Genomic DNA, 24,102 nt, shown 5'->3' with positions numbered 1-24,102 from the left:
AGTAAAAAATCAGCAGTTTCTCTCTCTAAATCAGCATGGTATCAAAGCAATTTCTGTGATTGTTAGGTTTGAGCTATTATTGCTAACCTATTTCCATTGGCATCCCATCCTTGTTTTTTAAATTTGGAACTGCCTTCACATAAAGAATTGTGTCCAAATTGGTGTCAACAATTTCTGGTTCTGGTATAGCACCACCACTAATTCCTTTGGCTGTGACAGTTCAACATGATAACATGAATGTGCAAATGTCTTCTAAAAAACTTGATGAGAATTACTTCGCCTAGTCCTAGTTCATGAAGCTGCATATTAAAAAAAGGGAAAGTTGTATACGCGATAGGAGAAACAACCAGCTATTTCTGATCCTTCCTTCTCTACTTGGGTGAAGGAGAATGTCATGTTCATATGATGGCTTCTTAATTTGATGACTTCGAATATTAGTACTACTTTTCTTCAACATCTTACAGCTCATGCTATTTGGGATGTTGTGGCTCAAACATATTTTGATGGAGTGATGCTTCTTAGATCTAGGAACATAGGCATAGGCCACATGAGAAGAGACACAGGGGAAGACATTGACTAGCTATTTGTTTGCTCTTCAGGCTATTTAATAGGAGCTTGATTTTCTCAACCATGTGATATGGTGTGTTTTGGATACAGGAAAACTAAACAAGAGATTGAGAACAAGAGGGACTATGGTTTTCTAGCTGGCCTTGACCCAAGTTCTGATCAGATTAGGGTACAAGTATTAAGGTAGGATCCTCTTCCTAATCTCCACGGTGCATATGCCTATGTCAAGCATGAGAAGCTTCATCAGGCTACTATGCTTGCAGGTGGCTTACAAGAGAGTTCAACCTTAAGTATTGTTCAAGCTCCAATTGTACTAGTTACCTCTAGCTCTCCAAAAGTTGGAAACAAGAAGTCTTTAATTTGCACACATTGTAATAAGATGCTGCATGCTCAAAAGACATGTTTCAAGCTGAAAGGATGTCCAGAATGGTTTTAACTCAAATTCCAGAACACACATCATATATCCTCTAATACATGATCATACTTCACGACTCAACTATCACATTCTCAAGTCCAACAAGATCAAATAAATGGAAATGCTTAGAGTTTATCCCTAAATGCTTCCTGTAACTTAACTAATGTATGAAACTTTGGATTATCCCTAAACATCTATAGTCATGATTGTTGAGTAATCTTAGATTGTAGGTTCAATACTATAGATAATATTTTTTTTGATAAGTAAATACTATAGATAATATGAAACATGGATCTAGTTTTTTTCTTCCTATAGCACTCATCTTGGTATTAAAAATGATAAAACAGCAAACACATCTTTTATTATGTTAGGGGAAGGTTTCAGTCCTCTTAACCATAGTTTTAAAAGGCTCAAGGCGCACCAAAGTGCAAAGTCCTCCTGGAGCCTGAGGTGCAAGGCGCACCTAAGGATCTTGCTTTAGTGAAGTGAGGCACACCTTATTTTACATATATATTTTTATATAATATAATCAAGGGCCTGGGACTTCACAACTTCTATGTCCTTAACAAATCTTTACATGGTAAGTGGAATTAGAGATTTGCTATAGAAAGGGATTCCTTATGAAAAAAAATCATAATAGGAATGATCGGAGAAGAGGATGGGGGGTGGTGTTTGAGAAGGGTGAGAGTTGAATATGAAGTGGGGGTTTGGAAAGCCATCATATACAAATGGGAGGTTATAAAAGGTAGGTCGTGCTTTTTTACTTGGGAATGGAGAAGAATTAAATTTGGGAAAGACTTGTGGTGCGAGGATCAAATTTTGAAAGAAATCTTTCCAAATTTATTTTATGTTGCTTCTAACAAAGAGGGATGCGTGGCAAAGGATTGCAAGGTGGTTGGGGAAAGGCCGGTTGGAGCCCCCATTTTTCAAGGTAGTTTAACAATTGGGAGTTGGCGGAAGTGAAGAGTTTCTTTCAAAAACTATAATTGGTAGTAATTAAACATGAAGTGTAGGAAAAACGAAGGTGGAATGAATCCAAGTGTGACAAATTTTTAGTGAGATCTCTTTATTCTTCCTTATCTAGGGGATTTAGAGAGCCTTTCCCAACTAGTATTGTGTGGAGGTCTTGGGCACCAATGAAGGTCAGCTTTTTTGCATGGGAAGCATCATGGGGTAGAATCCTTACTCTTGACCAACTCAAAAGGAGGGGTTGGACTCTCCCCAATAAATGTTACTTGTGCAAATGTGTGGAGGAAACGACAAACCACTTGCTTTTACATTGTTCCAAAGCACGAATGGTGTGACACTTGATTCTTGGTCTTTTTGGAGTGGAGTGGGTTATGCATTCTTCAATGAGAGAGAACTTGTTGGGTTGGCATGACTATTTCATGAGGAAAAAAGGGGAAAAAGCATGGAGGGTCACTCTCTTATGCTTGTTTTGGACGCTCTTTGGAAGAAGAGGAATAGAAGAGATTTTAATAATGTTAAGCAGTTAGACCAGCAATCAAATCTGCTTTTTTGTATACCTTTAGGAAGTAGGCTAGGGTGTATATAAAGGGTCACACAATGTCTATATTAGATTTTGTAGATTGGTTCAGCCTAAAGTAAGGAGAGGGATCTTTTTGTTTCTTTTCTTTGTCACCAATGTGCATTTTGTATACTTCATGTGTACTTTGCACCACCTCATTTTAGGCACTACTAATACATGTTTTCTTGTTTGCCTACCAAAAAAAAAAAAAAACCTATGTTCACAATCTATCATTATTAACAATGGAGAAATTGATGTTACCCATGCAATTAGAGCAAGGAATTAACACGGAGAAACATATCATTGGGTTATGTACCAGAAGCATTCTAACTAAACCAAATCTAAGTAGCAGTTTTCTGAATGTGAGACATGTACATTGGTGTATCCAATATATTAAAAAAAAAAAAAGATAAAATGAAAATCCGTTTGAGAGGAAGAAAAATCTGCAAGGCTCTAAAAAGGCAACAATAATTCATGCAGCCAAATGTTATGCAACCAAAGAATCTTATCAAAAAATGCAAGGAAATTAGGGGAACAAACTTTGAAAAATGAGTGGCCTAAATAGGTGATGATGAGAGGACTTGAGGAACTATGTGCAAAGAAGTGAGAGTTGATCAAAGCACTAAATCAGGGAGTGGTAAAAGGTTGAAATATGGCATAATAATTGCATAAATCAATCTCAGTTGATACTGATGGAAGAAAACAGGACATGTGGAAGGATACTCAAAGCCAACTGGCAAATGTAGGTGGAACCCACACAAAACATGGGCAAATTACAGCCACAGAACTGAATAATGCATGAGAATAGAGATGGAACCCACTGGTAAAGGCCTACATCTAGTGAAGAATGCTGAAATAAGGTCAAAACCCCCAGCCATCCATCTGAATAAATGCTTTATCATACCCTGGTCCAGAAAATCCTATTCTTGCCCTTTCAAGTATAGAAACCAGCTTATTTTACTATTCTTATACACATACTTCCTGTATATTTTGGGACGATGTTTTGACATTTCTTTTTTTATATATACTCTTTGTTTTGCATATCAAAAAAAAAAAAATTACCATTCTCATACATTAAACTCACTTGGAAATTTGCTCAAGTTCTTGAAGTAACAAACAAAAACCTCACAATTAGTCATAACCCATCAAACATGCAGTATTACAATTTTGTGCATTTACAAATTTGTAAAACTGAGAACCAAACCATCAAAAATCAAATATCGCAGATACCACATGTAACTAACCAAAAATGAATGCCTATTTATCAGTTTGCATGTCATTTATGCTACTCCCTATTCCCAAAACTTGAGGAAAAAAAAAACAAAATCAAACTTAATTCATACCATGACATCCATTCATAAACGCATAAAAGCATGCTAAATGAGAACGGTTTGAAACCAAATTCCACTTCACTTCTTTACTGAGGATGGGTGAAACGGAAAAGAACTAGCATTTTAGATCTTAAACTTTTGCCTGGTAATAAAAAGACCAAAGTAATAAAAAGACCAAAGACCTCCATCCAATGGAGACTAACACAAATATTTGGCTTAGCTAATACGTTTCATTTTCTTTACAAACCAATACAACAGAGAACACAAGACCCAAAATTAATTTCTCTTTTCTTTGCCTTAGTTTTCTCTGCACCCAATTGCAAGATAAATCTCTCACCCGAATATCCTATCTAATGAACCTTATACTGGATAGTTGAAGATATAAACAACAAAACAGACATTAAAAGAAAACCTACTTTTCCACGCTTAATATACTTCTAATCCAATATACGCACGAAAGATTGAAACCCTAATGATCCGTTAGGTTGCTGAGGAAAGAAAAAATGGAATCACATTTCAACTATTTCTACCACACCTGTCATCAAGATTCCTAATTATCACTCACTGCTCTCCAACATGTCAGCAATCAAACAAATATCAACGTACGAAAACAATAAAGAAAACCAAACCAAAACAAAACAATAACTCTTGGATGAGTATACAGAGAATGATTCTACCTTAGAGAGTTCAAGAAGAGCGTTTTCACGAAGTTCAGGATTGCTGAGTTCGAGCACCAAATTCTCGGCGGACGCCAACTTCCGTTCCTTGTTGACCTGAGCTCCGGCGGGGTTGGCCGCCGAAGAGGGCGGACCTCCGAAGGGGGCATTCATGGATAGCGATTGAGGCAGGTTCGCCATGGCCAAAGATGCAGATATCGAAGGCCCTTCTTTCTCTCTCTCACTTTCTTCCTCTGTTTCTTGTACTTTCCTTCAGTTTCTCGCCCTGGTTCGTCTGTCAGTTGATTTCTTTAGAGGGGGACAGTTCCATTTTCGGAGGGGGTAAAAGGCCCAGCTCCACGTGCGTGTCTCGTGCGTGGGAGCGCAGGCTATTTTCTCTATACCTTTCGTATCATCGTATGTCATTAAAATCAATATTTTACTTTTTATGTTATATTTTTTTTATCTAATGACATTATCCTTTTTATTTTTCCATTGTCAAACTCTCTTCTATATTTTCTTTAATTCTATCTATTTGAGAAAATTTTGAATTATACTATACAAACCCGAGAAAAAAATAAAAGAAATTAAGGTTATGTTTGGTTTCAAGTATCAAAAAAATAAAAAAAAACTTTATAAACAAAATAATTTTCTCATATTTAATTATATTATAAAAAAAATATAAATAAGATAAAAACTAATTAAAAATTTATATATTTTAAAATTATTTAATTTTTGTATCAAAAAAATTAAAGTTAAAATAAATGAAATGAGGGTGAAATTGTTAATTTTAAAATTTTTTATTTTTTTATTTATTTATTTTTTCTTTGTACTTGTTTTGTTACCTTTGTTGTTACCATGTAGTTGTAACTTGTAACTTGTAAGCTCTGAAAGCCTTTGATTCGTGAAAGGCGTGTGATTCTCCCAACATTCAGGACCATTCCAAATCCATGAAATATTATAACAGAAAAAATTTTAAGTAATGCGGAAGCATCAGTCCGCCTCCCCTATCCAAACGCTTAATCATTAATACCGTCTAGTATCGTTAAGGCCATGTTTGATATATGGAAATAAAAAATGGAAAATTTCTCTTTATTCATTTTTTTTCCTTGAATGAGGATGAATTTAATAATTTTAATTATTACTATTGGATGTATATAGGAATCGAGGGTTGAAACGATTCTTTGTTTCAATTTCAATATTAAGTAATAATAAGAATGAAAATAAAATAAAAAATGGTAATAATATTTGTACATATAATTTAAAATAATATTTTATTTTTATTTATAAAAATACTCTTACACTATATATAATTTAAAATATTTTTTTCTTTTTTTTTTTTTAAAAAAAAAACGTCTCTAAGAGTCTTTTTGCTAAATAATAAAAAATTATTTGAGCTTGTGATTTAAAGACAAATTTATTTTAAAAAATTAATACCTTTGTTTGGATGTTGTTCTTAAACAGTAATTTTTAAAAATAAAATAATAAGTTTAATAATTTTTAAAAATAGTATTAGCACTTATTAATTGTAAATTATTATTATTTATTTTTAACAAAATAAAGCAATTATACTTTATAAGATGTTAATATCTATATTTTTATAATATATATATATATATATATATATAATTTATGATTTTATCATAATATTACTACTCATATTTTTATTAAAAAATATTCATTTTTACTTTATTTTTAATAAGACTTGGATTAAATTTATTTTATAATATATAAATTGTATTTATAATTTATTTTTTCAAAATCAAAATAAAAACATTATTTAAAAAATGATTTATCCAAAAAGGTTTTTTGATTTTTGAATCCTTGAAAAATATTTTTAAAATAACTTGCACCAGATAATCAAAATGCCCCTTAAATCTCACTTATAAATAAGATTTCATTTCTCATTGTTGATTTCATTTTTATTATTATTTAAATTATTCAAACATGAGAATAGATGTCACCACACATTTTCACGTACCAAAAATATTATATAAGTGTAAGGTACACATCGGATGTCCTTGAAAGCATTAGAAGGTATAGTGTTGAACACTTCAAAAACTATCTAACCTTATAGTTTTGAACACATTTCTCGATGTCTCATTTCGAAACCTCGAAAAATGAAAACATAGAAAAAAAAAAAATGATAAAAATGCACTTTAGTATAGTAGAGATATTTATTTATTTATATTGTTAAAAAAAAAACACAAATTTCTTTTTTTTAAATTATGTTAGGGTTTTAGAGAGAATGGAAGAAAAGAAATGGAGAAAAAAGATGGAAGATGAGTGCATATTGAATTTGAGGGTTACTCGAAAAAGTATTAAGAAAAGATGAAAAAAAATTGTTAAGAAAAATAATTTTTTCATATTTAATTATATTATAAAAAAAATAAAAATTAATTAAAAACTAATGCAATTTCATATTTTTTTTTTATTGAAGGATTAAAATAAATAAAATAAGCTTAAAGTAGCACATTAAAATAATAATTAATTTCAAATCCACTCTATAAATTTAGAAAGTTGACATGGTTAAACCAGCAACCGTTCAAAACTCCAGCTTGTATGAGATACATGGTGGCCTCAGTTCTCTAAAACTCGAGTCATTGTCTGTTCTTATAACACAATAGACCATTTTCCTTTATAAACAAGTACATTCACCAAGAAGTTGGGTAGTCAAGTAGTGGTGTCTCAAAGCCCTCCACTCCATTGCTCCAAAGGAGCAATTCATTAGAGCAGCAAGACCATCCAATATGTTATCTTCAAATTGGCAGAAAAGATCAGTCTCCAGCATAAATGTACCAGAGCTTCTTAGAGAAGTGATCAGTCCAACCATGGCAGCATTGTTGTGTGCAGCTCCCACAATGACCATAGCTATAGTTCTTCCTTATATGCTAATTTGGTTGCTGAATTATGAAACTCCACCACCAACTCCAGTCTTCGTCTGACTAGGAAAGGAAGTGATGCACACAAGCCATACAAGCTTAATGAATGTCCACCAGGTTCGTCATATTTTCTCTGAGAAATCATATACTCTGCATAGCAAGGCCATATGAGAACATGAAGGGCCTCATATTCTTAAAATCCGGCTTAATTTGTAGACCTGCATAAATTGAAGAGAAAAAATCCACATCAGGTTATAGGCAATCCATGATGTTTAATATGAGAATGCAAGCTGCATATCGGAATGCTTGGTTATAATGAGCTATTCAATTCGAGGTAAATAGTGCAAATATATACATATATACTTTCTAATTTTTTATTTTATTTTGTCCTTAAATCAGCTCCTATGAAATGTATGAGGCTCTCCAATAACACCCTGAAACAAATTAAAACAATTTTTAAGCTGTAAATGTGGGAGCAATTTCAAACTCTACAGGAAGAGTAGATTATATAAGGAATTGGCTCCTGATTCACTGCATCCAGGATTAAGAGCAGGAAGCAGCACTAAGTTCCTCAGCCTTTAATCACTAGAGGCAGAATATGACAATTTGGTGGTCAGATGTGAGTAGTGTCTATTTACAGTCACAACCAAATCAGATTATCATAACTAGTGACCTTTGGTTTTATTTGCCTTATTTCAAAAGCTGTCGAAAGAATGAAATATGGTGGGATGTTCACAATCCATGTATGGGGTTTCATAGGCCTCTCGGAATAGTGGGTGCAATTCTGACACCAAGCAATGTAGGGAATATAACAAATCCCAGTCTAATGCCACTACCAGAGAAATAAATAAATAAACGATTGCAGCAAATAGCTACCAACCTGCGCGGTTCTACTGGGAAGAGACACTTCTAAGCAGTTTCGGAGACCATCAACTCTGCAAAGATAAAAATGATAACTCCATAAGTAGAAGAATACAAAGAATACAAAAAACAGTCCAGCAACAACAATGTTGGGAAGGTAGAAAAAGATTCAAGAAACTCTGAGTACCTTCTGTTAATGGTTCTCCGAAGATATTGCCCTTCTTCAATAAGTCCTTGACCACCATACTTTGTTTCGTCTGTATTCAGTATTATCTGCACCATTACAAATCATAAATCTTGTGAAAATGACTAACTAAATCTGTAGAATATCTGAATGCAAGAGAGGCCATGTAGAACAGGACCATAGTTGTTAACTTGTAAAATGTATCATGTATTGTTTTTCTATTTTTTCATATTGTGTATCATGTCGAATTGTGTATTGTTAGTTTCTATATAGTGAAAAAATAAATAGGAAAAATATGCATACATGTACAAATATCGAAAGTATGATGCATAAAATAGTGTATAATAAATTTCATGAAAGATACTAGGATTTAAAGATTTTAAACTATATCATATCCTAAGAAAACATTGAATATTAAAATTTTGAAAAGTTTAATTTAACAAAATATGAATTTAATGTGTAGCCTCATCACAAAATTTACAAAAACAAACTTTTAAACTTTTTAGATATAATTTTTAGTTCCAAATTTTCCTAGGATTATATATTTATATGTTATTAATACAGGTCTTTATATATTATCTCCCAAGCTCTAACTTTTTATATTCGTAAAACTAATATATTGCATAAAAATTTTAACTTACAAATCATGTAGAACCCCTCTTAGACGCCTTGAAAGCACTTTAGCTATTATCTAGTAGAAACTAGTGATCAGGCTAATGGGTCTAAAATCTGAGATTTTCTTTGTCAAACTCTTTTTGGGTAACAGAACAATGAAGGAGGTATTAGTGCTTTGATTGATAATTCCGCTCCTGTGAAATTTTGCAAACACTCTCACTAAATCCTCCTTAATCACATTCCAACAATCTTGGAATACTGCAATGGTAAAGCCATCAGGCCCCGATGCCTTGTCCCTATGCAACTGAAAAATGGCCTTAGAAATCTCTTCTTCAGTGAAAGGGGAATCCAACCTTAATACGCTCCCTTCCGAAATAGGGGACCAATCTAATCCTTCAACTCTCCAAGACTCTCCTATAGGACTCGCGTAGAGCTTTTCAAAGTAAAGCAAGATCTCCTCTGTGATACTCTCGACTTTATTCAACACTAAGCCCCTTTCATTCTCCAACTCCTTGATATATTTTTTATTTCGCCTGCCATTAACCACTTTATGAAAAAACTTAGAGTTACAATCCCCTTCCTTAACCCATTTCACCCTAACTTTTTGTCTCTAATGAATTTCTTCCCTCAAAATTAATTCCTCTAGCTCCCTTTTTCTTAAGGCTCTTTGATTTAACAAATCAAAAGTGAGACCCCCTACTTGCTCAATGGCATCAAAGTTAGCTAAATCATTGAGGATACTTTTTTTCTTTTCATTAAGCTCTCCAAAAGAAACCTTATTCCACTCCTTCAATTTGGCTTTAACAGATTGTAATCTCTTCATGAGCTTGTGGCCTTCCCATCCATTTCCTTGAAAACCTCTCCATCAATTTCCAAAGTTCTCCTTGAAACTAGGATGTTGCAACCACATATTCTCAAACCTAAAAGGTGTTGGGCCCCACATGAACGGGTTGGTATCCAAAACAATTGGCTAATGATCCGAGGTCCTTTTAATAAGGGCTTCTTAAAGGTCTTGGGGAAAGAGTTGCCCTCACTCATTTGAGTAAAGAAAACGGTTCAATCTCTTACACACGGGAGACTTGCAAATTTGACCAAGTGAATGATGCGTTCCGAAGAGGTGGATCAGGCAATTCACATTCTCTTATAAAACTATCAAAGTGCTTCATGCTTGAAGTTAGACTAGAACCCCCCCAATTTTTCTGAACTTCTCCTTATGACATTAAAATCACCGCCCACACACTATAACGGAAAAGTTAGGTCATAAATGTCAAAAAGTTTCACCCAAAAATCCTTCCTAAGTGAGGGACTGTTTAGGCCATAAACTACGGATATCCAAAGAGGTCCACAGCCGTCCAAAGCAAACTTGACTGAGACCGAGAAAGATCCTATTACCACCTCCTCACTAAGCAGTTTTTTTGAGTCCCAAATGATCAAAATCTCACTTGAAGCCCCGCATGCCAGAAAAGCAACTCATTCCTTATTTCTGACCGTCCAGACACTATCCACAAACCTCCTGTCACACTTCTCCTTTTTTGTTTCCTGAATCATCACAACATCCGGATTCTCTGACCTTAGAAAATCTTTAACCACCATTCGCTTATTCCTTGAACCCAAACCCTTGGTGTTCTAGTTGATAATTTTCATGGAAAAACTCATAGACCCTAACCCTCCAAACCAAATCCACCAAGTCTCAATTACCTGTGGAGCCACTGTTCTTCCTCCTGGAATAAACCTTAATATCCAGAGAGCATAAAACCTCTCGCACTTTAGCCATTTTCCTAGGGGACAGGCCATCAATAGGCTACCTGTCAACAGGTTGGAATCCTCCTTAGGCGAGTTAGGTTTAGACTTCCTAGGGGTAAAACTCTCAGACAATTGGTTTGATAAGGCAAACTGGTTCACCTCCTCATCATGGACAGGAATGCCAACATATTTTTGATAAAAAGTGCCAACAACGCCTTTTTCAGAAAAAATTTCAGAAGTAACTTGATTTTCCGTAGGAGACTGAGAAAGAGAGATTGAACTAGGGAGATGCGGACCAGAGGGACTCGGCAAAGGAAGTTCCAGACTATAAGAAGGGATAGAAGAAGACTTGGGTGGCTGAGGAAAGGGCAGACATACCTCCATGTTTTCCACTCCCGGAATTTTGCAAATCCCCTCAAAGATGAGTCCTTTACCTCTGATTTATGAAATAGAAGGTAAATCTGTGACTGAAGAACCACGAAGATTAGACCCCACTCGGCCCAAAAAACCTTCTTTGTCTTCTTCGAAATGGGAATTTCGCAGATCCGTCTCTTCACTTGACGTCGAGGTCTCTTCCCTCGAACACTGCTTACTGTTCCTTGACAAAAGACAACGAAAGAGAGAACTCTCTCTAATTCCTTGTTCCATCTGAGATCCCATCCCAAAATCCTCTTCCAAATTGCAAACTTCACTAAACGACGATGATTTTCGGAGGAAAAGAGGCTCGCTGCTACTCTGATGTCCTTGTCGGTGATCAACACTTGGAGGGAAGAGGGTGGTCCACATCTTCTTTGAAACTATCATCTCTTCCTTTTGCATAGAGCCTCTCATCTGATCCATAGGAGCTTTCCCCTTTCTCACTGCATCTTCTTCCCTTCAAGACCGACCTTTCTTACCAGAGGACATCGTTCCTCCCAAACTTTGGCCTAGCCCCGACAGACCTTTTAATTTACAGCCCACGATAATGTCTGAAGGTGGGCTAGGGTTGGAAAGAAACTGGGCCTTTAACTCAAAGGCCCGACCATCCTCTCCAGAGAAAGCCTCGACGTCGGCCCTCACCTCGACTGGACCTTGAGAGCTTGCAAGCAGCGTGACCGCCTTTGTAGAAGAACCATCTCGTTGAAGAGATGGAGACGATACCGCTACAGTCTCGTGGACTTGAGGAACGACTGGGCCAGCGTGAAGCCCACGATTCTTCGTCCCTCTTTGGGCCCTTACAGGCTGGGCTTTAAACAAGGGCTCAGGCTCTGTGGGCCCAGACTACTCCCTCCCCAACCATTCTTCCTTTTGGCATCCAATCTTGTACTTGAGCACCGATAACGTGACCGAGGAAGAAGCCTCCTACTGTAGCACTCATTATCCCTAATGCTACCGCGTAGCCCCTCTGCATTTTTTGTCGACTGAGAGACGTAACCTCCCGCTTTCAACAACTCGTCCCTGCTACGGGTTGACTCGGACGTGGCAATGTCATCTTCATCAACTTCTCCGGTGATTGAAACTGCGACTGTAAATGTCCAGGCCCCATCTTCCACCTCAAGCAACGCTGGTAGCACGACATTTGGAAGCATCTCCACCCACAGTTTCACCTTCGTCAAGTCCACCAGCTTCAATGATTCCCTTGCCACCTTCGTTACCCTCCCCCACTTCTTCAGAATGAATTTCAACTGATTTTCATCCCACAAGTGAAAAAGAAGACCTTTCAATTCTAACCAACCCCTTCTGAATTTTCCGAAAACAACCATATTTTCACTTGGCGACCATCTCCTCAGGAGAACAGGCCTTCCTTTCACTAAAAGTCTTCCCTGCTCTTGGAACCATTTTGCTCTCCTTGCTGAACCCACAAAGAAACACCCCTTGAAAGCGGAAATGGGAGTTATAGACACCATTCCTTTCGTGCCCATCATCCTCGCGATAGCTTTTCCTTCGTGAGTCCAGTCTTGGACTTTTTCTTTGCATTCGCAAATTACAGCTCTGGCCCATTTTCCAGCTGACAACAAAACTCTAGTCCTATGTCCATCCTTTGCAACCACTTCTGCGTATGACCGGAAACCTTTGTAAATGCCCTTTCTCATCTGAGTATCTCCAAACGTCTCCTTCGAAGCTCCTCCAGCTTGATCAGAATACACTTGCACTAAAAAAATCGCCTTCCTAAGGTCTTCCCACCCTTTGCCTTCAACGCACTCGGGGACGACAAGAATTAAAGGTTTCCTTTTTGTAACAATTTCTGTAATTTTCATGAAACGCCCTCTAAGGTTTACTCTATCAGGTTATAAGAAGCAATCATGGCTTTTCTTCCATTCTTGACCTAAATTCCTTTTTCCCTTCATATACATGCAGCACCTTTAAATCAGACCATGTAACACAATATTGATGCACACAATGGCTCTCATTGCCCATGACAAGACTAAATCAGCTTTCTACCTCACATTTTGCCCTAACCATGATACCTTTTAACTTCAGAAAAGCATTTTTAATTAACCCACAGTTTATATTGTGTCCTATATAATTCAATAATTGCAACTCATTCACAAATTTGCAAATATTAAAAATAATTTCCAACTCATTCTGAAAGATTCTTTAATGACAACTAAAAACTGCCTATTTTTTGCAAGCTTTATTTGACTTAATGTCACCTCTGTATGGAATCTAGTAAGCAACAAGAAATAAATTCATAGAACAAAATCTTATCAATGTTGAGCAAAATCTTACGGAAACTATTTAGTTGCTCAATGTTACCTATGAAGGAAAAAGGGCAATCCAATGTTGAAGTATACCAATGTTAAGTACACCAAAGTCTGGAGCATGTAATTCCAAACAAAATAACTGAACTTCCAAATCCATCACAATACCCAAAGTGTAAAGCCAGATTTCCTCACAACTTAGCACTTAAAATTTAAAACATCTAGAAAATCCAAAGCAAGTTCAGAGTCCTCACAGCCCACGCAGGCTTTTATTGACTATTTGGATAAGAACAATATCCAGCAATGTTTATTATTTAGCCAACCATTTGCACTATGTGTTTTCCCAGCTGACAAACTATTTTTTTTATGAATAGCCGAGAAACCATTCAAAGGCAGATATTGGCTGTTGATTAACTGGTTGGCAATTTTAACCACTTTCATGGTTCAAGCCAATTGAGTACAAAATTCCTACTTTTCACCAAAATTATCCAACTCTCTTTGCTCAACCAAAAGCTTGCAGAAACTTCAGAACCATTCTAATGACATAACTAGCTTTGCGCAAATATATCCTGTAAACTATTATTTTACCAAAGAGGCTGCAGAATAGTGCACTTCATACTATTATTCTACCTAAGAGGTATAATTGGCCATTGATTTTGAATCTCAAAGCATTACATTTTCTAAACAAATTTTATATCTTATTTTTTATTTATTATTTATTTATTTTTCATGTATTTAGTTTCATTGTTTTATGTTAAGCTAATAACTCATGCCTTCGATGGTGGTTTATAAATTCTACAAATGAAAAAAATCCCATTGAAGTCTGTTATAGGCCTTCTCAAGGTCCACTTTAATAGACATCTAACCCTTCTTCGTGTCTAGATCAATGCGTGAAGCATGGTTTCTCTATATCAAAATCCATATAGTATAATCCAATCAAACCACTACTACTCTCGCTAGGATTTCTATTCTTAAACATCATCATGGTTATTTTGGCCAATTGATCTTCCAATATGCTAGTTTCAATAATTCTTGTTCTTTGCATTTCTTCCTAGCTGCTTGGCCTTTAGCCATGGCTAATATTTTTTACTCTACTTAATGTTATCTAGAATTAACCACATATATCAAAGTTATCATCCAATACTGTTTTATGCATTCATTGGTTTAACAGCATTATCAATATGCTATGTTTATTATTTTGATCCTGAAAAAAGACAAGTACAATTGCATAAAGGATCATCACTTACTTGATACTCTCCAGCTTCTTCTACACCCACATAGTATCCTTCATAAGAATTCGTGGGATGAAAGTTGAATATGAAGAGAAGAGGACCTCTCATGTAAGATATTACCTGTAATACAGCAACAAATGCCTTAATTTTTAAAAGGTACCAAACAAAATTATACTATTAACTGTGCACTAAAGTAGAGAACATTAGATGAAGGCTTCTAAAGGATAAATAAACGCCTAAACAAAGAAAAAAAATCAAGTGACAAGGAAATTATCATCATATCCATGTTAATTATTTGAGAAAAAAGCATGCACATTATGAATCTGCCCTTGGCTAGTTTAAGAAGCAAAAAAGGGAAGTTCAGGTTTGAAATCGTAATATACTGTTATGAGCAGGTTGGAAACTCTATTATGTGCTAGGGGAGTGATGAACCAATTTGAAACACGGTTTTGAACTACAACCTTGGGTCAGAGCAGGATTCTACTATTGTAATTCTATGGGTATCTACATCGTAAAGATGTCCTTGGAAATAGGGGTGACAATGGGTGATATATCATGTTCAAGTCATATTGAGTTAAAAAAATGCTAAAAATTTACTCAATTCGAACATGTCTTAGTTAATAATTGTAGTAAGATGACATGACACAAACACAAGTTTATCATACAAATAGCGCGGCACAATCAATACAACTTATTTAATAAATGAGCTGGCTTGGGTTGTGTATGCTTTTATATGAATACCCATTAGTATAATTCTAACCCACCTAATGTATTAAAGATCTCGGGGCTTTAAAGTACTTCTTAGGAGTGGAATTTGCAAAATGCAAGAAAGGAATATTTGTCACACAAAGGAAATATGTATTGACCTTACCCTTAGAAACTCGTTTACTTGGCTGCTAACTAGTGGAGACTCCAATTGAACTGAATGTGAAACTAGAAGTGATAAGAACAGAAAGAATGGGAAATAAAGAGCAATACCAAAGGCTAGTTGGAAAGTTAATTTATCTTTCGCATACTTGGCCAGACATAGCTTCTGCAGTTACTGTAGTGAGCCAATTCATGCACTCACCAACAGATGAACACTTGAAGCAGTTCAGCGAATCCTTAAATATCTAAAAGGGACACGAGGGAGAGGATTACTGTTAACGAATCGTCGACATTTGCAGATTGAAGCCGACATAGATGCTCATTAGGCAGGTATTGCACTTTTATTGGAGGTAACTTAGTTACCCAGAGAAATAAAAAAAACAATATGGTGATAGCAAGGAGTATGTGGAAATCCTGAAATTAGTGTGTGCTGTGTGGAAATCCCAAAATTAGCATGTGCTTATTTTGTGTGATTAGCTAGGATTTTATTAGGAGATAAGGATGGATGGGTCATCCAATCTCTCCAGCTCAGTTTCCATATTTTCAAATTGTATATTTGCTTATTTTAGGGACTAAAATCATGGGATTTAATGGTTGGGTTGTCACCATTCTTCCCCTACTTAAGTCTAGTTGTATTTGCATTATTTTGCAGAGAAATAAAAACAAGGAGAAGTTTCCTTTTCTTTTCACATGGTATCAAAGCCAAAAAGGCTCCTTGGGTTTATTCCCTTTTTCCTTTTCCTCAACCTTCGTCGCTGATTTTCATTCTAGTTTTGACCAGATTCAATTGCTCTGTTTTTCTCACCCCAAAACAAAGCATCTTTCAGCAGCAACATATCACCCTCTATATCAAGGAAAACTTGATGACAAAACATGGTATGGACACCAATAGGCAAAGTAACACCACAAAGATGATCTCCACTCAAGAAACAACCTTTCCTAGCCATAATGGAGGCTCTGAAGGCTCAGTTTTACCAATCCTGGGACTGAAGCTGAACAGAAACAATTTTCCTCAATGGGCTCAATCCATCATGATGTATGCGTGTGGCAAGGGGAAAGACGACTATCTCACCAGAGAAATAGCTGTTCCAGAGAAAGAAGATCCTAAGTTCAAGACCTGGAAAGCTGAAAACATGATGGTTATGTCAAGGCTGATCAATTCCATGACCACCAAAGTGGGAGAAATCTTCATGATCTATGCAACAGCGAAGGAGATGTGGGATGTAACGAGAAAAACTTATTCTGACAATGAAAATACATCAGAACTAATTGAAATCAAGGGTATCCTTCATGATCCATGACAAGATGAGATGTTTGTTACCCAATATTTTAATATACTCACCCGACAAGGTGAGATAACCCTAATCTTCAAATCACCACCCAAAAACTCAATGATCGTAATTTTCTTGAGTAGTCTCGGTTGGCCAAACCCTTTCTATTAAGTTAAGGGAAGATAGGGTATCTACGCAGGATAGTAATAGAACCAAAAACTTCAGATCCTAACTTTGAATCATGGGAAGCAGGAAACTCTTTAATAATGTTCTCGTTGCCGAATTCAACACAACCAGGAATAGCTAAGCCTTTCTTATTTCCCTCTAAGGTGAAGGAGATTTGGGATGCCGTTACACAAATCTATTCAAAGCAAGGAGATGTTGCTCAAGTGTTTAGATTGATGAACAAGATTCATGTAACCAAACAAGGAGAATTGACAATCATATAGACCCTGTTCTGGCAAAGAATGTTGCAAAGCTTACGAATTTATTTGAAAGACAGAGGATCTTTGAATTCCTTGATGGATTGAATCCAAAGTTGAATTAGGTAAGGGGTCGGATCCCTAGAAAAGGTCCCCTTCCCTCCTTGAATGAAGTGCGTTCCCTTGTCCACAGTGAAGAATCCAGAATTGGTGTTATGATGAAAACACCATGTCATGATAATTCTGCTCTCAAGGTGGCTGTGGAGAACAATTCAAACACAAACAAAGGAGGGGGTTAAGATATGAGACAGTGTGACAAATGCAGAAAACCTAAATATACAAGAGAGACATACTGGAAACTGAATGGAAGACCACAACAAGGGAATAAGAATGGAAATTTTCCAAGAACAGCAAGAGTTTTCAAGCTGAGACAATACTAGGTCCCACCTTTGCTGCTAATGGATCCCTTTCAATTGATGAGAATCTACCTTTTACAAAGGAACAACTTGATATTTTGTATAAGATCATGGGAAAATCAAAGGTTACTCCCACTTCCAGTTCTTGTGCTTTTGCACAATCAAGTACACTCTGTAAAGCTCTTACAACCACTGCTGTATCGAATTTTAACTCCTGGATTATTGATTTAGGAGCTAGTGATCATATGACCAAAGAATCTAATTTTTTCTTATCACATAGACCCTGTTCTGGCAAACAAAAGGTGCAAGTTGCTGATAAAACTCTTACTCGAGTTAGTGGTAAAGGAAATGTGTCTCTTTCACTGAAGAGTACCCTCACTTATGTTCTACATGTCCCAAAAATGTTCTACAACCTTTTGTCAATCAACAAACTTAAAAAAACCTGCAATTGTTTTAGTAACTTTTTTCCTAAATTATTGTGTTTTTCAGGACCACACTTCGGAGAAGATGATTGGCAATAGTAACGAGAGAAATGGCCTATACTACCTAGAGATTGAGGAAGGAGGAAAAGTTCAGGCTTATCAAATAAAGGGGACTGCTGAAGGATTTTTTTAAAGTTATTGGCCAATGCATGAGAGATTAAGACATCCAAGTTCCGCTTACCTACAACAATTGTATCCTAAACTTTGTATAACCTAGATAGCTCTAAGCTTAAGTGTGAAGTGTGTGAATTGACAAAAAACCATTGGGTTCTCTATCCTTTTAGTAATAAAAGAAGCGAAGTTCCTTTCTTTATTATACATACGGATGTGTGGGGACCCTCATGGGTAACTTGTCTTTCTGGAGCTAGGTGATTTATTAGTTTTATCAATGATTGCAGCGGGACTACTAGGGTGTATCTATTAAAGGGAAAATCTGAAACTATTCCCATCTTGCAAAACTTCTACAAATGATCCAAATAAAATTTGGTGTCCAAGTACGAGTGATTAGATTTGATGATTAAACCAAGTACTTCAATGAAAGTCTAAGTATGTTCTTCACTCAAAATGGCATTATCCACCAATCTACATGTGTGGATACCCCTCAACAAAATGAGGTGGCTGATGAAAGAATAGGCATCTCCTTAGAGTAGCTCGGGCACTTATGTTTACAAGAAATGTCTCAATGACTTTTTTGGGGGAATACTATCCTTACAGCAGTCTGTTTAATAAATAGTATGCCTTTAAAAGCCCTTAACTTCAAAACTCTCATTAAAACCTTGAAAAATTATTTTTCCCATATACCATGGCTTGGGACTCTCTCTCCAAAAGTATTTGGATGCACTGTTTTTGTTCATATCCCAAGTAAAGATAGACCTAAACTTGACCCTAGAGCTACTAAATGTATCTTCTTAGGCTACTCTCCCACTCAAAAGGGTTACAACCCTTCTCAAAAGAAATTTGTTATAATGGATGTTAACTTCTTTGAGGACCAACCTTATTATCAAAAGACTAATTTTTAGGAAGAGAAACTGGAAGTGGAAGATCAGTCCCAAGATTGGTCCCTATCTTTGCCGATGCCTACTTGGGTCGGTGGGTGAGAGAAACGAAATTCAGAGGAAGTCTAAAATTCAAAGCTATGAAATTACGGGAAGTCTTATGATTCAGAGTGGCTTGTTTACTTAAGAAGACTTAGGAAACTAGGTTAGAACAAGTTCAAAATCCTCCTAAGCACGATCAATCATTGACCCTAGAAGAAGGTATGTCCCCTAATCGTCTCAATCCTACAATTTTAAATCCTCCAAATCTATCCAAGTGGTTAATATTGAATAGGACATTTCTATAGCTAACAAGAGATAAAGGGCTCAAAACTATAGACACCCTAACCCAAGACCAAAGATTACATAAAAAATAATATTTCAGTCTATGAAGCGAAAGCTCTTCATTCCCAAAAGCTAACAAGTTCCTTTCCTTCCAGACTGACCAAAAAATATATAAGAGGGCCATTTGCCAAGCCTTTTTATGAGTTTTCCCCACAAAAGCTCCATGCCACCCAAGAAGAGTTTCCTTCACTGAACACGAAAGAACCCAAGCCACACCAAATAGGGAGAAAATGAGACTCCACAAAACCCGCGTCTTTACACAATGAAGTAAAAGGTGATCCACCATCTCTACTTCAGAGAGGTATAGAAAACACCTGTTTGCCATAGAGTACCCCCTCCTCTGAACTTGCTCCAAAGTTAACATTTTACACCAAGAAGCCTCACAAGCAAACAAGGCTACCTTAGGAGGTACATTCACCTTCCAAATACTATTACAAGGGAACAAATGAGAGTCTCCAGGCTCCAAAATAGAATACAGCGACTTGGCTGAGAAAACACCACCCTTTGAAGCCGTCCAAACCACTCTATCTTTGTCCTCCCTCTGCACCCTAAAAGCTTGGATCTTGAGCATAAAACGCTCCACCATCTCAATCTCCCAATCATTAAACGCCCTTGAGAAAAGAGGGGTCCAACCCTCCCCATCATTGTTCGGGTTCCAAACATCCGACACCCAAGCATCTTTAGACAGGGAGATGGAAAATAAATAGGGGAATGACTCACAAAGAGGCTCATCTCCACACCACTTGTCCTTCCAAAATTTCACTCTCCAACCGCTACCCACTTGGTAGGCTAGTCTACTATTCAGAAACAACCACTCATTTCTGATTGCTTTCCAAAACCCAACACCATACCTCCCACTTACGGCCCGAGTGCACCAATCTCCCTCCTCCACACCATATTTTTGACTGATAACTTGCTTCCAAAAAGCCTCTCTTTCATTGGCATAGCACCAATTCCACTTACTTAAGAGAGCTCTATTCATTAGAGCTAAATTTCTCACACCCAACCCACCTTTCCTTTTTTCCAAGTAAACCAGGTTCCACCTAACAAGGTGTGGCCTCTGCACAAGAGCTCCCCCACCCCATAGAAAATCCCTCTAAATCTTCTCCAGTCTCAACCTAATTTTTCTGGGCAAATAAAAGAGAGACATGAAATATATAGGCATGCTAGAGAGAGTGCTCCGGATTAGAGTGAGTCTCCCTCCTTTCGAAATATATTGTCTCTTTCACATTGTAAGTCTTTTTCGAAACCGCTCTTTAACACCATCCCAAACCATCACTGATTTGAAGGGGGCCCCCAAAGGCAGACCCAAATAACAAGAAGGGAGACCACCCACTCTATAACCCAACTCCAAAGCCAAATCTTGTATATCATGCACCCTCCCCACTGGGATTAACTCGCTCTTCTCCAAATTGATTCTCAACCCTGAACAAGTCTCAAACCACATGAGAAGTTAGCTTAGATAAGTCATCTGGTCCTGAGACTCCTCACAAAAAACACCAAAGTAACATCCACAAATAACAAGTGCGAGATCAGAATCCCCTCACCACTCCGACCTCTCACCCTCCACCCAGATAAAAAAACCCCATTAATAGCCCTTCTCAACAAACAATTAAACACCTCAATGGCTATCACAAACAAATAAGGGGAGAGGGGGTCTCCTTGTCTTAATCCCCTCGATGACTGCACTAAACATGTTGAAGTTGATAAACATTTCATCAAAGAAAAGATTGATAACGGTTACGTGTGAAATCCTTTTGTTTCATCTAAACTGCAATTAGTTGATATATTCACTAAAGGGAGTGTCTAATCCAAGTTGTAACTCACCAACATGCAAGCTAGGAATGAAGAATATCTTCAAACTAGCTTGAGGGAGAGTGTAGGAAATCAATAGAATCCCCTGGTTTTAGGGTCTAATCAGCTCTGAGGGAGCTATATTTGGTGCATAGTAGTTGTTAATATTAGCTAGCAGAATTAGTCAATCAATGTACAAATTAGTTTAGTAGAAACAATCAATTATAGACTAGGATGGATGTAAATTAGTGATTAGGACAAGTGTAACTTGGGTGTTAACTCTTACACACTATTTCATCTGTGTGTGTGTGCGCGCGTGTGCGTGTGCATTTGCGCTATTTTTTAATCAAATAATAAATTGTTTTTTCCAACCATTAGTACTTTATTTGTAATTAAGTACTATAATATCATAAAAGGATTGTGGTTTGAATTAGACTATTATCAAAATCTATTTATCAGATGAGACTTGATATAGCCTATGCAATAAATGTAATAAGCCAATTCACGCACTCCCTTGGCACTCCCTTAAAGAGGCTCACTTACAGGCTATACACAAAATTTTGTGATGCTTGAAATCCACTCCATGAAAGGGAATACTCTTTAAGAAAAATGAAGAACTAAGTTTGGAAACCTACACTGATGTAGACCAGACTGGATCAATTGTAGACTGTAGATTAATATCTGGGTGTTGTACTATCCTTAGAGGAAATTTAGTGACATGGAGAAGTAAAAAACAAGATGTAGTTGTTAGGTCCAAGGTAAAAGCAAAGTTTAGAGCCATGGTCTAAGGAATCTATGAACTACTTTAGCTGAAAATAATTCTTAGTGATCTAGCAGTGAAGTGGAAGGGGACTATGAAGCTACACTGAGATAATAAATCAACAATCAATAATTGTTCACAAACTAATTCAACATGATCATACAAAACATGTAGAAGTGGATCAAGACTTTATCAAAGAGAAGCTAGATAGTCAACCAATCTGTACTCCTTATGTTTTAACAGATGGGCAACCAACCATCTAGTTCATCTCATGCCTTGGATAAAGTCAGATTAGCTCAGGTTTGCACTCACATATGAACAAATGCACATAAAACCATATAAGCAAAAATATTCAGAAACAGTTGATGAGCTAAGCATATGTGTCCAGAATCACACACAGAAAATAAATCGGCAGAAGGAGATACTCAGCATACCATGGCAGAATCTTTCACATGGTGAATATTAGGTAAACCTCTTGAAAGTGACCTTTCATTTTCACCCAACTTCATCATGTCCTATAGAAAGAAGAAAACGTAATTTATTTTGTTAATAGTGCTAGCAAAGTGCATCCACCAAAAGAGCATTTAAAAGTTCATGAAATTAGGCCTGGATGTTATCTTCTACTTCAAACAGGTCTGCTGTGGAACCAACAGTATTAATCAGTAACTATAATAAGCTAAACTGCACTGATATAGGGGGAGTATAGAATGCTATAGAATTAATACAAGCACCAAACAGTTTTCAACAATCACCAGCACGATATCCTAATTACTTCCAACAGAAGAGAGTCAAGAGTCATATTGTCAACTTTGAAATCTACTACAAAGATTACACTATGAAGAGATAAAACTGTCACCTTATCAAAAGAAAACAAATTATGATGCACTTCATTTTCTAACAAATCCCAGCACCGGTTAGCAAGTGAAAGTGAGAAATTGTTGCTTGGCATTGGGAATTCAATCCTCTGGGAAAAAAAAAAAAGTGTTAATAGCTTAAAAGTAAAGTCTTCATGGATATCCAAGGGAATGTAACCTGCCTTTGGATGCCCAAATTCATTTCCCATGAAGTTGAGGTAAGCATGGCCACCAATTGTAAGTGTAATCAATCTGATCATCTGAATAGAAAAGTAAAGAAAATAATTAGGCCAAAAGGAAAGCATGAAAATAATAACTGAAATGTAGTCTTTTACTGTTTTTTGGAGACTACATATAAATGCGACAAATTTTTCACTCAAATAACATGCATCAAAGCACCAATTTGAAACCCTAGCACACAAAAACCTAAAGGCATCTTCTTAGGCTACAGCACCACTTTAAAGCTACAGTTCTCACCACAGTACCCACATCTTAAAGGGGTCAATCCAAGTGTCCAGTCACTCCTCATGCCTCTGTAATGTAAGTGCTATTCTTACATTTGTAATACAACACTCCTCTTTAATTGCTGGTGTGTAAGACACATTCTCAAATGAATCAATAATTCTGCTGTGTTATGCAAGTATAGTGCAAGTATCTATTAGTGTTAAAGTTGCCTAACATCCCTGTGTTTTAATAATAAGTGCAACAAGCCTTGTTACATCCCTTCAATGATTAAAAATTTTAGCATTTAGTAGTAATCACAAATCTGGTAAAGAGTGTCGGTATTTAGATCACAATAATGAAACTAAAGAAACCTAATTATTTATTGTGGGCTAAAGCCATGAAGGAATATGTTGGGGCAAAGGGAAAACTAAAACATCTTGTCAAAGATCCTCTTCTCTGCAAATCTAGGTTTTGATGGATAGTAGGATGACTTCATGATAGCAACATGGTCAGGGAATAGTATAGAGCTCTATGTTAGTGATAATTTCTTCATCTTGAAATGGTATTAAGGATATGTCAGGTCTTGAATATACGTAACAATGATGAAGATTAAGGGGAAATAAAGGTGACAAGTAGTCCAATAAATGTTGGATAAGTTTGGCCATCTTGCATAGGCTAATTAACCTCTCCCCTTTTCTGATGATGGAGTTGATGTTCC

At 36.4% G+C, this 24,102-nt stretch overlaps 2 protein-coding genes across 3 annotated transcripts in view; both read right to left on the bottom strand.

The window, feature by feature from the left end:
- Positions 1-4,883, bottom strand: part of LOC100265941 (uncharacterized) — a 39,673-nt gene extending 34,790 nt beyond the window's left edge. Inside the window, exon 1 of one of the 2 annotated variants that reach the window (XM_002278686.5) lies at positions 4,519-4,883. In XM_002278686.5, the coding sequence (XP_002278722.1) occupies positions 4,519-4,698 (180 nt within the window). In that variant the 5' untranslated portion in view covers positions 4,699-4,883. The remainder of the gene's footprint in view (positions 1-4,518) is intronic. The other variant, XM_002278721.4, reaches the window with a different exon arrangement.
- A 2,082-nt stretch (positions 4,884-6,965) lies between these two features.
- Positions 6,966-24,102, bottom strand: part of LOC100260732 (1,4-alpha-glucan-branching enzyme 3, chloroplastic/amyloplastic) — a 36,742-nt gene continuing 19,605 nt past the window's right edge. Inside the window, exons 15-21 of the mRNA XM_003634667.3 lie at positions 23,123-23,200; positions 22,943-23,050; positions 22,521-22,601; positions 14,711-14,815; positions 8,428-8,513; positions 8,260-8,314; positions 6,966-7,597 (exon numbers count right to left, since the gene is read on the bottom strand). Of these exons, the coding sequence (XP_003634715.1) occupies positions 7,565-7,597; positions 8,260-8,314; positions 8,428-8,513; positions 14,711-14,815; positions 22,521-22,601; positions 22,943-23,050; positions 23,123-23,200 (546 nt within the window). The 3' untranslated portion in view covers positions 6,966-7,564. The remainder of the gene's footprint in view (positions 7,598-8,259; positions 8,315-8,427; positions 8,514-14,710; positions 14,816-22,520; positions 22,602-22,942; positions 23,051-23,122; positions 23,201-24,102) is intronic.

The sequence above is a fragment of the Vitis vinifera genome, chromosome 19 (assembly GCF_030704535.1).
Source record: "Vitis vinifera cultivar Pinot Noir 40024 chromosome 19, ASM3070453v1".
NCBI lineage: Eukaryota > Viridiplantae > Streptophyta > Magnoliopsida > Vitales > Vitaceae > Vitis > Vitis vinifera.
The sequence above is the reverse complement of the archived record's forward strand: the minus strand, read 5'-3'. Positions and strand labels throughout refer to the sequence as shown.